Here is a 15,779-nt window from a genome sequence, read left to right as displayed (position 1 = left end):
CCACACAAACTCCAGTCAAGTCTGCCAAAGGCCAATGGAAGAACACCCGGTCAACTGTGTAAATATAGATGCTTGACCTCTGGATACATAAGATATAACATGAAAATTTATATTCATATATAATTTTTTTTTGTGTTGACTATTTTTAAACCATTTTCTTCAAACTTGTGAGTATATGCTTACTTTTAATCATGTCAGTACAACATGTAAAGCTGGGATATGTCACTCAAGACACTTTCAGCAGCCTATTTAAAAACTTTTATAGCTTTTGGTCATTTTAAACTTTAAATAAAAATATCAGTGCTCATATATGATGATGTATATGTACATCACATTTATAATATACATCTATGACACATACATGAACAAATACTGTATGTTAGGTTACATATTTGATCCTATATCAGACTTCTGTATACTGTATGCCACTCAGAGGTTGCTGCTGGACCAGATTAAGCCCTCAAAATGTAGCCATGCCAGACAGTCATATGTAAGAGCAATCATACATAAGCAGCACTTCTAATAAAGTTATTTGAATGGTGATCATGGTTTCCACTCTGTGCTTCTTATTTTAAAAGGATCTCTCAAAGGGTCTCTCTCTCTCTCTCTCTCTCTCTCTCTCTCTCTGTGTCTGCCACCCACCCATGATGATAGTCCATTAGGCCTGGTGTGAAGGCAAGGGTTAATTAGTGGGATTTACAGCTTTAGTCTGATTAGATTTGTTAACATAAATGCACTATAGCATGCTCCCCAACACACACACACACACAGAAATGCATTTGCAAGTAAACAAACACATATTGGAACACATCCATGCTGATGATTCCAGTAAAGTGACAGCACCCAGCTGCCTTATTTTCTCAATTAGTTCCATATGAGGGATTAAGACGTCTGAGTCCACAGCCGTAGAAAAACCACTCTGATGTTGTTAGAGCAGAAAATATAGAGTTGGCCTTCAACAGATGAATGACAGGTATGAGAAGTGGAACAAAGTGCCAATCATAGCTGACTAACACGGAAGAGGCTGCTTTAAAATTGTTTCAGTTTATCCAATGCTAGCGTAGTCTTTGGAGATAACAAATGGTCCTTTAGGCTGCACATTTAATTAAGAGAAAGGATGGGTTAACTTAAGCTATTTTCTCTGTCTTTTTTAAACATATTTTAAGGTGTTTTTTTCTGTCCTGAAACTTTTATCATATAAAAAGTAATAAACATTTAAGTGATTATTAAGGAATCTTATTATAAACCAGACTCTCAAATCTGGTAATTTCTTGAAATAAGTTGGTATTAATTGGAAAGCTGATTTTTTTGTGCTGCACTGACAGATTGTTTTACCTGTTTTTTTTTTTGTTTGTTTTTTTTTTAGCAGTCAATTACAGATAGAAATGATTTGATAAGAAACAATTATTCAAGTGTCACACAGTCTCAGAGCCTCGTTCGTTTTGCATCCTGGTTCTGCCTTCCAGCAGCCTTTCTGAGTGGAGATGCAGGGTTGTAGATCTCGAGAATGAGCCCACGACTCTAGTGACTCTCAGCAGGTCATGTGACGATCACATTCATGTCGTGCTGGCAGTTTTTCATTCCAAGGTTGGCTTCAAGCAGGAAGGCAGAAAATCTCCAAATGAAAAACATGATTGATGTCTGCTATTCAGAGTTCCAATTAGCTCACCACTCTACTTGCACGCACACATGCACACACGCATGCACACACACATATTTTATGGGATGAGAGTTGTTGCATTGACTTTTTCCTCTTTCACAGATTTATACTAAAGAGATTTCACATAGGTATCGACCATTATGTTTCTTTCACGGCTGATACCGAGTAATAGTAATTGTCCAATATCCAGTAGTTGGAACTGGGGCTTCTGTCATACATTTATTATGGCCATAGATTTCACACCAGCAATATTACTGCAATATCTGTCGAAAATTTGAAAAAAACAAATCAGTCAGATTCATCTTTAACTTGTTTTGCCTTACATAACTGTAGTGAAAAAGAAAACCAGAAATCAGTACTAGATTATTTACACAATATTATCGTGTGTATTATTAACATGATGTCAGCATTTCATTTTTTAACATCGCAGTTATAGCCCTCTCTGGAACTGCTACACATTTGCGAGAGTGGTGACTACAGAACAAGAGAGGATGCTGCTTCAGAGCCAAAAGAGAAAGTAATTTGTTTTATTGACAATCAGACAAAAGAAAAAAGTTAATGTTCCCCTCCCTGTCTGTGCTGTTCTCTTTACAGTCCTGAAACGAGGCAAAGCCAAGAAAGGTAAAAACGACCTGATCAGCGCAGAGGAGGGGGAGGATCCGTTTGCCGACATCTCCTCTGTTGGTGAGTCTGGCATCTCTTTTTTTCAGCGAGCACCCGCAGATCACCTCTGACCTTCACATGCTGTCTGCTCGCAGAGTCGACCTTTACAGTAAAAGCCAACATAAAAGCCTGTCTTCCACAATAAACCTCTGACTCCCTGGACTGCATTTATCAGATCAGTATGTCACACTCTAAAACATTTTGTTAGATACCTCACACAAACTTAACAGCATACATTACAGAAGCAGATTCAGCACCATCTGGCTCCAGACACCTAAAGCTCTTTCTCCTGGCTGTAGAGGCAGCACCTTGAGGGAAAAAAAGTATAATTAACTTTTCTAATTAGACTCTTAAATTAAAATAGCAAGAGAATCACCTGCAGCACATTAGACTTTTTAATATTAATGGACTTCATGGTCCCACACAAAGACAACATGTAATTGCTTGTCTGTGGGTTGGAAATGAGCATAAGTATGTTAAATGAGCATGTTAACTGAAACCATTTTGTTGCCTTCACTACATTTATTTCTGTCTGATCTTGTGGCTGCTTTCCATAAAATGAAATGCCATGGGAATAGATGCACTGCACAGTCAAGTTTCATCTCTCATCTCATTTGTTTTCCACATGAGACCTAAAGTCCTGCTGCATGCCTCTGATGTATTGGGTGCATATTTTTAATGAGTAGCTGCAAGGAAAACTCAGGGAATTTTAAGATGATTTTACACTTTTATTTTTGTCCCTTTGGTAAATATAGTTACATTTATCAGTTAAAGTTTTGGCTGTAAATGACTTTCAGTGCTTGTTAGCAAAAGTGAAGTGGAATGACTCCCTACAGACCATATTGTTATGTTTCTATCTTAAAAACCTTGAGGTCCTTAAGCTATAACTTCTTGAATCCAGGTAGTAGTGCAGCTGTAGCACAAACTACAAACTTGTGGGTGTTGGCAACAATTTTTTGTATTTTTGATAACCAGAACCACAAGTGCTATCATGGCCAAGCTTGGGAAAACTCAAAGAAAAAGATTTCAGAACATAGATATGTCATTATTAAGAGGGATACAGTATCACCATCTGACAATGGGGCAAAACTGCTAAACCAAAAGGTTCCAGCCCAAATATTAATGTACAGTGCTTCAAATACTTACTGAAAGAGAACCATATTTTACATTTTACAAGCAGTTTTTAATGATAGTAGTACTAGTAAAAGAAAAAAAATATCAGGCTGGTCAGCACATAACTTCCTGTTATAGTTCTTTCCTGCTGCTTCCTTTATGCTAAGCTATGCTAACTGTCTCACTGCTGGACCTGATAATAGGTGCAACAGATTTTTTTTTTGGAGTAGTAAGGTTCTACTACTCCAATCAAAGCAAGTGTACTTTCACTCCACGAGTACCTTCTCCTAGCCTGAGAACCAGACAAATCTGTGAGCTCATGGTTTATTTGCTCTGGCAGACGCATCTGGCCACCCTCCCATTCAAACAGATTTCCCTGTGCTCAGGTTTGAGATGGGCCAGTCACAGTTGTTAATGGGGCATGATTTGAAAAGGTACATAGTGCTTGTTTTTCTGCTCTGATTGGTTCTAGGAAATAGTTTTCAGTGCGCAGGTCCATCCATGTTCACAAAACTCAGATGCAAACTGAAGTATTTGCTACTGCTCAGTCTCAGCCTTGCATGTTTTCAGAAACACGTTTTAGTGTTCAGTTATACTGAATGATCATTTGTGTCGAGGTAGTGGACTGAGCAATGCTCCAACATGAGTGTGTCACTCAGCACTACTACTCATGTTTCGTTGCTCTGATTGGTTGTACATCTGTCCAGATGTATCCAGAGGCATTTTGGTCTGTGCCTGCGCCAGGCTTAACACCACATGTTTTTCCCTAGAGATACGTATAGCCATAATAATGTCTTTTATAATTATGATCTTGGTGACTGGACCGACGATGTGGACGGTGGTTATTACAGCAGCAGGTAAGCACACACAGTCATTCACTGTGAAGACTGTGAAACAATGACTTGACTCATTTCCTCTCTCACCTCTCCTCACCATCACTTTCAGCTCCTCCGGGCTCTCCGTTTGGTCGGGCCAGTGTGAAAAGTGGCAGTAAGATGGACAGTTCCTCTTACTTTCGGCGCAAGGAGAAGAGGATTCGGTTCTTCATCCGCCGCATGGTGAAAGCTCAGAGCTTCTACTGGATTGTTTTGTGTGTGGTGGGCCTCAATACTCTATGTGTGGCCATTGTCCACTATGACCAGCCTGAGTGGCTTACAAGGGCACTCTGTAAGTCACATACACAAATACACACTCATGTCCTTCACTTTTATTGATTGTTATAGCGTACATATAACTAGTTTTTCTTGGTTTTCTTACTCTCCTCCTCCATCAAAACAGATACAACAGAGTTTGTGTTCTTGGGTTTGTTTCTAACTGAGATGACCTTGAAGATGTATGGCCTCGGAGTGAGGAATTATTTTCACTCGTCCTTTAACTGCTTTGACTTTGGGGTGAGTCGCTGTTGTCTGCTCCTTACAGGTAGATGTTTAGTGATAAACAGCAGCGTTCAACACCAGTCAACCATTCTTAATTGTCCTATTGAAATGGTGGTACTGCATGTGATAACTTCATCCTCTGCTCTCCTCTCTAGGTGATTGTGGGGAGCATTTGCGAGGTGATCTGGGACATAATTAAACCAGGCGCATCATTTGGTATCAGTGTGTTGAGAGCCTTGCGACTGCTCAGGATATTCAAAGTCACCAAGTGAGTTCAGTCCAAAACACACATGAAAGTACCGACAGTTAGTAAAGTGCATCACAGATAATCTTGCTTTCATTTTGTTGCACCTCCACAGCTGTTAACCTTTAAGGAACACAAACTCACAAACTCACAGCTAACACACTGACTACAAGGAAACATTACACATTACATGACTCAAAGCATCATGGGAATCAAAGTGCCACTTTGTTTTTTAAACTTTGGAAAGCTCCTGTAAAGCTACAGAAGACATTGGTACCACTTAGCCTTTTTCTCAAAATTGGAAGATTTACTTTATTTTAGTTTAAAGTTTTGAATCTCTAAGGGTCAGAATGTCTCAGCAGCATGGTTTTCAGTGTATATTCTTTGATATTCTTTCGTGAATTCATTTACTCAGAGGTTTCTGTGTCAAAAATATTCAGACAGGTTGCCAGGTGTTGTTCCTGAATAAACAGACTAACACATCTAAAACCAAGTGTATCAAAAACTGAGTGAATTGTGTTTAAACTCTACATATTGTATTTTTAAAGGTGCAGAAGCTGCACTTTTTCTTAGTTCTTTTTTCTCTGAACTGTCAATCTTGTTTGTTGGCATTCCTTTTATTTCATTAGATTAGCTATAATCTTTTATTCACTGGTAACTGGCACTGATCTGTTTTATGCCACCTACAGCTCATATAGCCATTTGTTCCCCTCTTTTCTCTTTTCTGTTTCGATTGTCTGTTTGTTCTGTTTGTTTGTTTTCTCGCTGCTTGTTTGTCAGCAATGTAGAATAACATTTAATGCACAAAAAGTCATTTCTGTCTCCCTTTATGTTTGCTCCGTCTTCTCAGATATTGGAACTCGTTGAGGAACCTTGTTGTGTCCCTCCTCAATTCCATGAAGTCCATCATCAGCTTGCTCTTCCTCCTCTTCCTCTTCATTGTGGTCTTCGCTCTGCTGGGCATGCAGCTCTTTGGAGGACAGTAAGTGATCTCTCTAGTCAGTTCTCTGCCTGCTGTTTCTTCCTGTTTTCAGCGCAGACACACCTGTGCACACATCTTCTCCATCTGAACCTCCTCCTTATGTGTGATCCCTGGCCCGGCGTGGCGGTGGTGACAGACGTGTTGACGCAGCAGGTAGCTGGCAGAGCAGCAGCGCCAACTGCGGCCCTTTGATATCACTCTCAGCAGGAGCTCCGTGTCTTCTAATGACAGGAACACCTCATGATTCTGGGCTGACTGCAGTTAATCAAAGACCTGGCATCCAGCACTGTGTGGCTTGAACCATACACACACATTTTATGTTCTGTCTGCTCTCATGTCACCTCATGTCACGCAGACAATACTTCAGTCAAGCAGGTTGACTATGTACACTATGCTATATGCTCTGAATGGATTGTCTTTAAATATCTGTGTTGTTCTTTAATTTAGCCCACAAAACCTACCCACGAAACTCAATGAAACTTTCACAGTTTTTGAAGGAAACAAATCCTTAATTTAAAAAAAAATATCCCACAGGGATAATTTAATCTGGAGTTATTACAATGTGGTGGGCTGTTCCCTACAATGAAGTCCAGTGGGACAAGAAATCAGCAGTTTGTCCAGATTGCCATTTTATTTGGATGTAAAACTGGGAGCACACCTGAAACGGTGCTAATAATCCCTCTTTTAGTAGAGGAAAACTGTGTGCACAACTCTGATTCAATACGTAACCTGTAAGCTTTGCAGTTTCCCACAGATTCTATTTGTAGTTTATTTGACTCATTTATCTTCTTTTTTTAGTTCCTTATTATCTACCTTGTTCAGTCACAAACTAATCTGCTCATCTTGCGTAGTGGGCCCCACTAGTGGGGTATTTTCTAAAGTATTTACATATATAGTATTATATAGTGTTTTGCTATGTTCAGGACATTTCTGGGCATCAACTTTTGGACACTGGATGTGTAGCCTGTAGCAATACAGTAATAACTTGTATACTTGTGCTTCAGAACTTAACCGCTGTGACGCAGTCAGACAGAATCAAGCATTTTATTTCTCAGATTCGCTGCTTTGTTCTTGTTAAATGCTGCTCCTTCTTTTCATTCACTCTTTAACTCACTCTACCATGGCTGCTAAATTAAACTGGAGAGATCACGATGCAATCAGTGTATTCACAGGAAGGACATAATACAAGATAACCTCTGTCTCTCTCTCGCTCTGTGTGTGTGTATTTCTCTGCAGAGTACAGATTGTGATATTTAACTCCTGTTTCCAAACTTCACATAACCTTCCTGACTAGCAGTTAAGTGGCGTAACAAACCAGTCTACATGGCAGTGCCAATTGGACAAATTACATCTCATGGCTCTCCCTTGGATGACATATTGTAAATAAATTCCTTTCCTGTGCCAAAAAAGATTTATCTTTAGTGCAAAATTGTGTTTTAATGGTGAAAAAGGAAATTACCCAATTGCCCATCCTGAGTGGTAATACACATGGTTGGAAACCACGTAAAGTCTATGTAAGGAAAAGATGCTTTGCATTGCCCAATTTGCCTTTGCAGATCTTTGGATTGTGTTCTCCACAGTGCCAATGACCTGCTGGTTTCTTTACAGCCTGTCTGATTGTCTCACAGCTCGTGTTTCTTGTCCAGACAAACTGCTGACATCTGCTTTGGTTTCAGTGTGTTCAGTCACCAGCGTGTGTTGTTACATACTGCCACTGCTGTGTCAGGCAGCGTACAGTCGCAGGTGAAATAATGCCACTTTCACATGAAGTCACGTGTCTTTGGACTGACGGCCTTCACAAACACCACCACATCACAACAGGATGTCTTTGAAGCAGCAGGCTGTTGCCATGGCGCCGAGCCTTACAACAGTCTGTGCCATCATTAGCATCACGTTAGTATCTGCTGATGGACAAGTGTGAGATGAGTCTGACGTCCACATGGTGCTCTCAGCCAGCCAAGCACACTGTTCCCTACAAATAACGTCCATGCTAACATTCATGCTCATTTGAGGCCTACAGCTTTTCTTTAAAGTTTAAAAATTGACCTTAGGTTTCAGAAAAGTTTTCAATTTTCTTGTGCCAAGAATTACAAGTAAGCTAAGAATAGGCACTTTTTGTGCTTGCAGATACTATTACTTTTTTGTTTCAGAAAATGGTGGTTTGTCTAAAAACCAAAGAGAACACAACCGTCCCTCAAAGCAGATGATTTCAATTGTTCAGAGAAAAACATGCTTTCAACCCTAAATAGAAGGTTTAACGTCTTGTCAACAATAGATGCGTTTATAACATATAATATTCTGACTTTATTTTTGTCTCAGAGATTATTTTCCTGCTCCCAAAACACTGAAAGTAATCTCCTGGTAAAATTGTGAGAATTAAAAGATAAACAGCTTGAGGCAGAAGACCGTCTTCCAACTGAGACTCACAGGACATCGCTGACTGTTGGGGGGTGGGGGGGGGGGCGTGATAAGCTCAGAGGAAACGTGCAGGATTTACTTTAATAGAATAAGGTTTTTTGTTTTTCTTTTTTTACACTGTTTGCTGCTTTGTAGCTTTCAGTGCAGCCCTCCTTTGTTGAGTAAGCAAAGAGGTTGTACAATCATTCAAAAGAACCAGTGTATCTGCAGTTAGACGTTATGGTTTGGGAATATTTAAGATATCTGAAAACACCGGACAAGCATAAGAGCAGCTTGAGCAATAGGCTCAGTCAAGGGAATGATACAGGAAATCATTCCTGCCAAGTGCCATCAGACTCTACAATGAATCTGCTCCTGTCAGATCCATGAGCACCGAGCCGGACTGGTTTTTCTGTCGACCTCCTGGACTTATCCACATCCTGTATATGTATATGTAGATCCTGTTGATAAGTGCCTTGTTTTTATTTCTGAGTATTTTGTTTATTGTGTTGTTGTTGTCTGACATGTGAATGTACCGCGCTATTATGACAGATTAATTTTCCTTCAGGGATTAAAAAGTCATCTTATCTTATCTTATCTTATCTTATCTTATCTTATCTTATCTTATCTTATCTTAGAGACAGATAAACAAGTGGAGCGATTAATCTATAATGAAAACAGTCACTGGTCAGTGCGTCCAGGCTTTCTAACACTTTAACACAAATTAAAGCAATGCCTGTAATGCTTGCAACTCTTGCATTTGTTTTAAATCCTTACGGTTATAACATCAAAACTGGTCAAACAGAAGTACTTTTACAAACCACAGTAAAAATCAATCTTGAAGTAATGGGTATGGCTGAACCTCTGTATCACCCAGAGTTTCTTGATCAGATAGTTTTTAAAATTCTAAATCTCTAATTTCACATCTAGAACTACTCATTCAGTTGGAGTTTGTTGGCAAAAGTTGGGACTAATCTGATCCAGTATTGGGTATTGGTAATTAATCATCATGTATCATATCAGACTGACGTCACTGATCCATATGTTGATCCAGATTTTGCAGTCTGATGTCTTTTTGGATTCTAAATATGCTGTCTGCGGGTCACTTTGCCTTAATTCGGGAGCACTTACAGCACCCAATGCTTTCCTCCCCCTCGCTGCAGTGGTGCAGTGCAGGAGTCTGTAAGACCACCCTCTTCCCCCTCTTTCCCTTTTTCTCTGACCCTCAGTGGCATTGGAGGGTCACCCAGTTGCACAATTATGGTAAGGCTTCCGGTAGACAATCCATCTACATGCTGTTGCAGGGGTTAGAGGATTGCCTCGGAGCATGGGGCTCAACCAGTCTCACCTCTGCTGTGGTATGGGTGAACAGTAGACTTACTTACACATTAGGCTAATTATAAAAATATTTCAGATGCAAAATGTTTGCATTCTATAGGACTTAGATAATATGAATTTTCAGGTACTTCAGTTTATGACAACATGTAAACAAAAATATTCAAAAACCAAAAAGCCACATTGAGTTGATATAATGAGACAAACCTCTTTGAGATCCAGGATTGAGTGATTAGTTGGAGCTCTAATGCTCACACTGGGCTTCCTCTTTGTATTTTGCCCCTTTTTCATTGAGTAAAAAGCCAGTTTCATTTCTTTACTGCTCTTAAGATGGCAGGATGACGCGTGTATCCTGATTCATATCGCAGTCTGAGTGCTCTGCTTTCTTTTTTCTTCAATATCATGCGGCCATTATCTCCAGTCCACATGTTCATTCCTGTGTGTACTCAAAGATGTGTTATATTCCCGCACACAATGCAAACCTGCTGCTATTGTGTGAAGGAATAAATATGGGGAGTGTCGGGGCACGAGCTTGCATAGAGTTTGGCCTCACATGACTCGTGTTTTCAGGATTGATTTAATGAAGTCCTGGTGGATGTCGCTTGGAAGCCAAACAGCATGCTCCCAATCCTTATTATCAGAGTAAACAGAGGTCGGCATGCACAAACCTCCGCGGCCGCCGCTCCCTGTACTGGGCCCGCTAATCCTCAAGGAAGGAAGAAAGGATGGAGGGAGAATTGTGGGAGAGAGCATGAGATGGTGGAAAGCAGGCAGTTAAGTAAGGAAATACAGGAAGGAAGAGGGAGAGGCAGAGGTAGGAAGGATGAGCAATGGGTGGAGACAGGATTGGGCAATGAGAGAGAGAGGGACAAAGGTAGAAGAGAAAAGCACAGGGAGACAAAGTATGATGACATATCAACAGGGGAAAAGGCTTATTGAATTAGTCCCCCCTCCTCCTCTATCTTCTCTCACCCTCATCTTTCTCATGCATGTACAGTACATATTACAGCAAGACGGATACATGCTGGTTGATATTATTGGCTGATATTGGGTTTTCAGTGATTCATCGCTTTGCCAAAGCCACATGTGATAGCCTCCAATCTCCAAGGTTTTTGTTCTTGCCCGTACAGATTTGTTCCCTGTCAGTCACAAGAGCAGCAGTGAGGTTGTCCCGACGTTGGCTGATAACTTCTGTCTCACAGTCATGTTCCATTCCATCCTAAAGGTGTTGGATGAGGTTGAGGTCAGGACTCTGCAGGCCAGATCTTCCACATCAAACTGGGAAAACTCTTCTCTTTTGTCCAATAGTTTTTTTACGTTTTCTGTTACTGTCTTTTTCCCAGGCAGGAGCACCTTTGTGTTAAGCCAAACTTGGTGCTACTGTAGGATGTTTGTCAAGATTGCTTTCTGTACTGGCATATCCAGGCTGCCTTGATTTCTTCTCTTGTCAGCTGGTAGCATGTCTTTTTCTGTGGTGTTGTAACTGTCAGAGCAGACAAGGAGAAACTCAAACACCCAGATCCCAAACCAACAGTGTCAGCATTGACAATCTAAATATTTCAAAGACTTTTCCTGGTGAGCAGAAGTCAGCTCTTTGGTGAGGAATCAAGTAGAGAAGAGAGCTAATTTGTGAATCTGGGCATGAGTCCAGATTTTCCTTCATTTGCTTGATATGAGATGGTTAATGTGGCCTGTGGATTTGTTGACATGCTGCGTTGCCTGTGTGCCTCCTTTTTCTAAACTTGACATGTGTCACACGATGCAGCCCTGAGCTGCAGAGGTAGTGTGTTTTGGTCTTGGAATCTGGAGCTGCGACTCCCTGGTGCCTAGTGTTTCCTGAAGCTGCATGTTTTTGTCTGTCTCCTTCTGTTTCATCCATTATCAATACAAGTCAAGTCACTCCATCTATGAATATGCTAGTTTCTAACCAATGAATGAAAGAACTTGAAAATCATACTCCTGTACTTGGTTTGTTTTTCTGTCTCTGTGAAGGCTGATGATGAGTTTTAGGTGAGGACATTGTGTCATCTTATCACTAAATAACAAAAGAGCTGTAGACACCTCAGCAGGTGCAACAAGCATCAGTAGGCTGTGTAATCAAAATAACCTACCACTTCTTAAAGAACTAACGGCAGAATAAGACATCACCAAACAACATGGAGCTCTATAAACAGCTCAACAGGTCCTCAGCAAGTGGTCTCTTGATATATATATTTACTTTAATCTTAATTTTTTAAATAATTGAATGCACCCTTCTCTGCTTCTTCTGTTAAGGTTTGGCTGGGCGTATTTTTTTAGCCATTTTACTTTTCTACTCTTTATAAGGATGTTATTCTCATTCTGATTCTTCTAGGTTTAACTTTGAAGATGAGACACCAACGACAAACTTTGATACCTTCCCAGCAGCCATCCTCACCGTGTTCCAGGTCAGTACACACACATAGTAACACACACACACACAAGTGCACTTCACACTGTCTGAATAAATGGGAGAATATTGACTTTATGGAACAAGAAAGATTGTTATCAGTCATTTTAATTAGATGGAATGAGTGGTCTGTGTGCCTTTTGTCTCCTAATGGGCCAGCTGATAATCCTTCAATTAGTCTGCGCTCATAACCCTTCACTCTGTAAAGTAATTTAATTCTACACTCTGAGATTTGCACGGTGCTTTACAAGCAGCCTCTTTTGTCTTCCTCAGATTCTGACTGGCGAGGACTGGAACGCCGTCATGTACCACGGGATTGAGTCTCAGGGAGGGGTTCGCCGCGGCATGTTTTCCTCGGTCTACTTCATCGTGCTCACGCTCTTTGGAAACTGTATCCTCTTTGGATAGCTCAAAACTCAAACTGTCAGAAGTCAGGAGGAGTAGAATGGAAATGTGGATAAAAGTTTTTTTGGTTGAAACTGGTATTAATTTTCTCACGGTGTCGTCAGCTCCTATACATCTTATGAAAAAAACTGTATTGGACAGAACCAACAACATATTGTTAGGTTGGTTCATTAGCTGTGGAGCTGAAAAGTTTTGTCTTGGTAAGAGAGGAATCATTCAAATCGAAAGAAAAGGTTTGTCCTTCTGATGAACATGATCATGCACACAGTCCTTTTTTAGACTATGAGATACAGTATGTGCCTAATCTCACCCAGTGCTGAGAAATACACCAACAGTCACAACATTAAAACAACTGACAGGTGAAATGAATAAAACTTATCATATGTTTACAATGCAATGTGCTGCAGGGAAATCTTGGGTTCTGGCATCATATATATATATACTGTACATTATAAGTATATACTGTACATTGGTATTTTCTCCTGAGTCCTGTTGTTATTCAGACACCCTCCTAAATGTCTTCTTGGCCATCGCTGTCGATAACCTTGCAAATGCACAGGAACTGACCAAGGTGAGCTGGATCGGACTGCCTGAATGTTTGAATTTGAAGACACATTAATAACACACAGCAATATAGATGTTTGTGTCTCGGCTGTCATTGTTCTGTAAAGGATGAAGAGGAGCAGGAGGAGGCAGCCAATAAAAAGCTTGCCCTGCAGAAGGCTATGGAGGTGAAGGAAGTCAGTCCGATGTCAGCAGCCAACATCTCAATCGCTGCGTAAGTGTGCGAGCATCCCTCTCCTCTGACAGCAGCTCTGTTCACACACACACATACACACACACACTGGAGACAAATGTCCCTTTGTTATTCATTGTGTTGTCCTACTAGATGTTCTTCCCTCTCAGTCTGAACAGTCTCTGTGTAAATGTACTGTGTCTCACACACGTTCGAGACTTCTCCTCATCTGCTCCCACTATGAGAGCGCTCCTGTGCCGTTGCCTGGTTTATTACACCCCATTGTTCAACTCCTCCTTCGACTAGCAGAAGCAATTAAGGAAACTTCAATCAGCAACACTAGTTTCCACCAGGGGATTTTACTTTCTGCCTTTCTTTCTTCTTATTTTTGTATTTGTTAAATTCACAGACACAAATTTTGTACAAGCCAAAATTTACATCTAACATGTTTTTCAAGTGATGTTAAATTTACATGGAAATGGTTTCGTAGAACCTGACAAAATTTCCAGTTTGCTTTATGTTGAAAATATGATCTTTGAATGTCTTCATTGACCATTTCAAGCTGCCAAAATTTCATTTTCAAAATTGATGGCCCACGTCTGAACCAGCTATTGAATTGCTTTAGAAATTTGTCATTACTACAATAAATCATCTCTCAGTTCCCATTCAGCCAGATTATCTTCTAATGGGATTTAAAGATTCCTGAATTCCTGAATCATGTGTTTAGATAGCTGAGTAAAGTGCAGTTAAATGGTTTATTAACAGTAACTTGGTACTTCGGACAACTGCAAATACTAAGTGTTGTACTGTATCTGTTCTATTAAGCCACCTATCCTTCAATATACAGAAAAATAAATAAATGATACAACAAGTCTGATTTCAAATCTAAAATAATGCAAATGTTTTATGAGGAGAGGAATGCATTCAGTTTGTTCATTAGGCCTGGAAAATATAAAAAAGAGTTTTCTTCTTTGTTTACAAGAAAACTTAACAGGTCACCTCTAACTATTGTGGATACTGGCTTTAACACATATTTGCCAAAACAATAAAATGATAAACACATGAGCATGAATCCTACGAACAAGACAGAAGAAAATCTTAATCTCTACTGTCAGAAGTTTGCCATCTTCTCTAATTCAATAATGTCAGGGATGTCTGTATATACCCAGATAGTTCCTGTCATGCTAAAACTTTTGACCCGCCCCCTCTTCACCACCAGACTGTGATTGACAGGTCCTGGGTCTTGTGTCAATGTGGAAATTAATTGCGCCTCCAAATTCAACCTATTTTTAGAGCCTGGATGAGCACTGAAATTATGAGAGTCTGTCAGGAGAAAGCTGGCATGAAAACTGGAGCGTTTTCGTCCTCATCAGTGATTAATAGCTGCAGTATGTAACATTAGAGGTTGAAATCTGCCTTTCTTTCATACCCATCTGTTCTGTTAATGTGGGGGGGATAAAAATAATGCATAATGTCTGAATGTGATTATGTGTTGTATGTCATTTGACAAAGGGATCATCTTTGACTCACACTCCTTCCTTAATTGCCGTCCTCTTCACAAAGAAATAGGTCAATTAGACTGTAGAAAATGATCAGCTCTGTAAATCACTGGTTAGCTAACATTCCAATACTTTCCTCTTCACTGTCATTACTACTGTTGCGTGATCCTGTGTGTCCTTTCAGTGTCAATATTTTAATTTGTACATTGAACAGTGTGGTAAAGGATTACTTTCATTTAAAATGAACTTTTTTTTTATGTGTGTTATGTGTGCTGGTTCAGAGAAACACAGGGTTTCATTACAAAAGGACTACAGCCTTTTAAGGGAAATATAATTTTTAAAAAATCCCTATCAGAAATGATTTTACAATCCAAACAAATATTATGATCCCTTTTTACGATCAGAAGATGATTTGTTAACTTGTGCTTGTTCTGGAATGAAACTCCTGAGCTGTTTTCACTTTCATTTGTCTTATAAATTGTCTCTGCTAACTAACACTCTTTTGTTGCTGTCGTGTTATTGAAGTAGTTGTACAGATTAGTCCTTTACTATAAGATGGGGGACAGGTGGACAGACAGACTGACAGTCCACCTGTCCCCATCACATTTGTGTCTCATTTTTTCTTTTGTTTTTGTTCTGCATGTACAGTTTTGTAAAGCAAAATCGAGATGCACTCTCTCGCAGGTCGTCCATCAACAGCGTTCAGTCACCGTGAGTTATCACTCTCTGTTACAATATTCTCCTCCTTGTCTCCTCCTCTCCTCTCCTTGCCTTGGATGTGCTCCTCTTCTCTCCTTTTCTTCTTTCCTCTTCTGTTCCCATGCTTGTTTCCTCTGCTTTGTGGCCTTTCAGTCTGCTCTTCTCTATTTTCCTTGCCTTTCATCTTCTCCTTTATGCTTCTCTTGTTGTTCTCTTGTCCTCTGTCTTCTCCTCTCCTGACT

At 40.0% G+C, this 15,779-nt stretch overlaps 1 protein-coding gene across 5 annotated transcripts in view; it reads left to right on the top strand.

The window, feature by feature from the left end:
• cacna1bb (calcium channel, voltage-dependent, N type, alpha 1B subunit, b) overlaps window positions 1-15,779 on the top strand; it is a 153,357-nt gene that overhangs the window by 80,553 nt on the left and 57,025 nt on the right. For 3 of the 5 annotated variants that reach the window (XM_046374765.1, XM_046374764.1, XM_046374763.1), the window contains exons 12-21: window positions 2,255-2,344; window positions 4,382-4,603; window positions 4,715-4,827; window positions 4,968-5,080; window positions 5,907-6,038; window positions 12,124-12,196; window positions 12,472-12,589; window positions 13,107-13,174; window positions 13,275-13,381; window positions 15,487-15,549. In XM_046374765.1, coding sequence (XP_046230721.1) covers window positions 2,255-2,344; window positions 4,382-4,603; window positions 4,715-4,827; window positions 4,968-5,080; window positions 5,907-6,038; window positions 12,124-12,196; window positions 12,472-12,589; window positions 13,107-13,174; window positions 13,275-13,381; window positions 15,487-15,549 — 1,099 coding nt within the window. The remainder of the gene's footprint in view (window positions 1-2,254; window positions 2,345-4,381; window positions 4,604-4,714; window positions 4,828-4,967; window positions 5,081-5,906; window positions 6,039-12,123; window positions 12,197-12,471; window positions 12,590-13,106; window positions 13,175-13,274; window positions 13,382-15,486; window positions 15,550-15,779) is intronic. The other 2 variants (XM_046374766.1, XM_046374767.1) reach the window with 1 other exon arrangement.

Source organism: Scatophagus argus, chromosome 20 (genome assembly GCF_020382885.2).
Source record: "Scatophagus argus isolate fScaArg1 chromosome 20, fScaArg1.pri, whole genome shotgun sequence".
Taxonomy (NCBI): domain Eukaryota; kingdom Metazoa; phylum Chordata; class Actinopteri; family Scatophagidae; genus Scatophagus; species Scatophagus argus.
The sequence above is the reverse complement of the archived record's forward strand: the minus strand, read 5'-3'. Positions and strand labels throughout refer to the sequence as shown.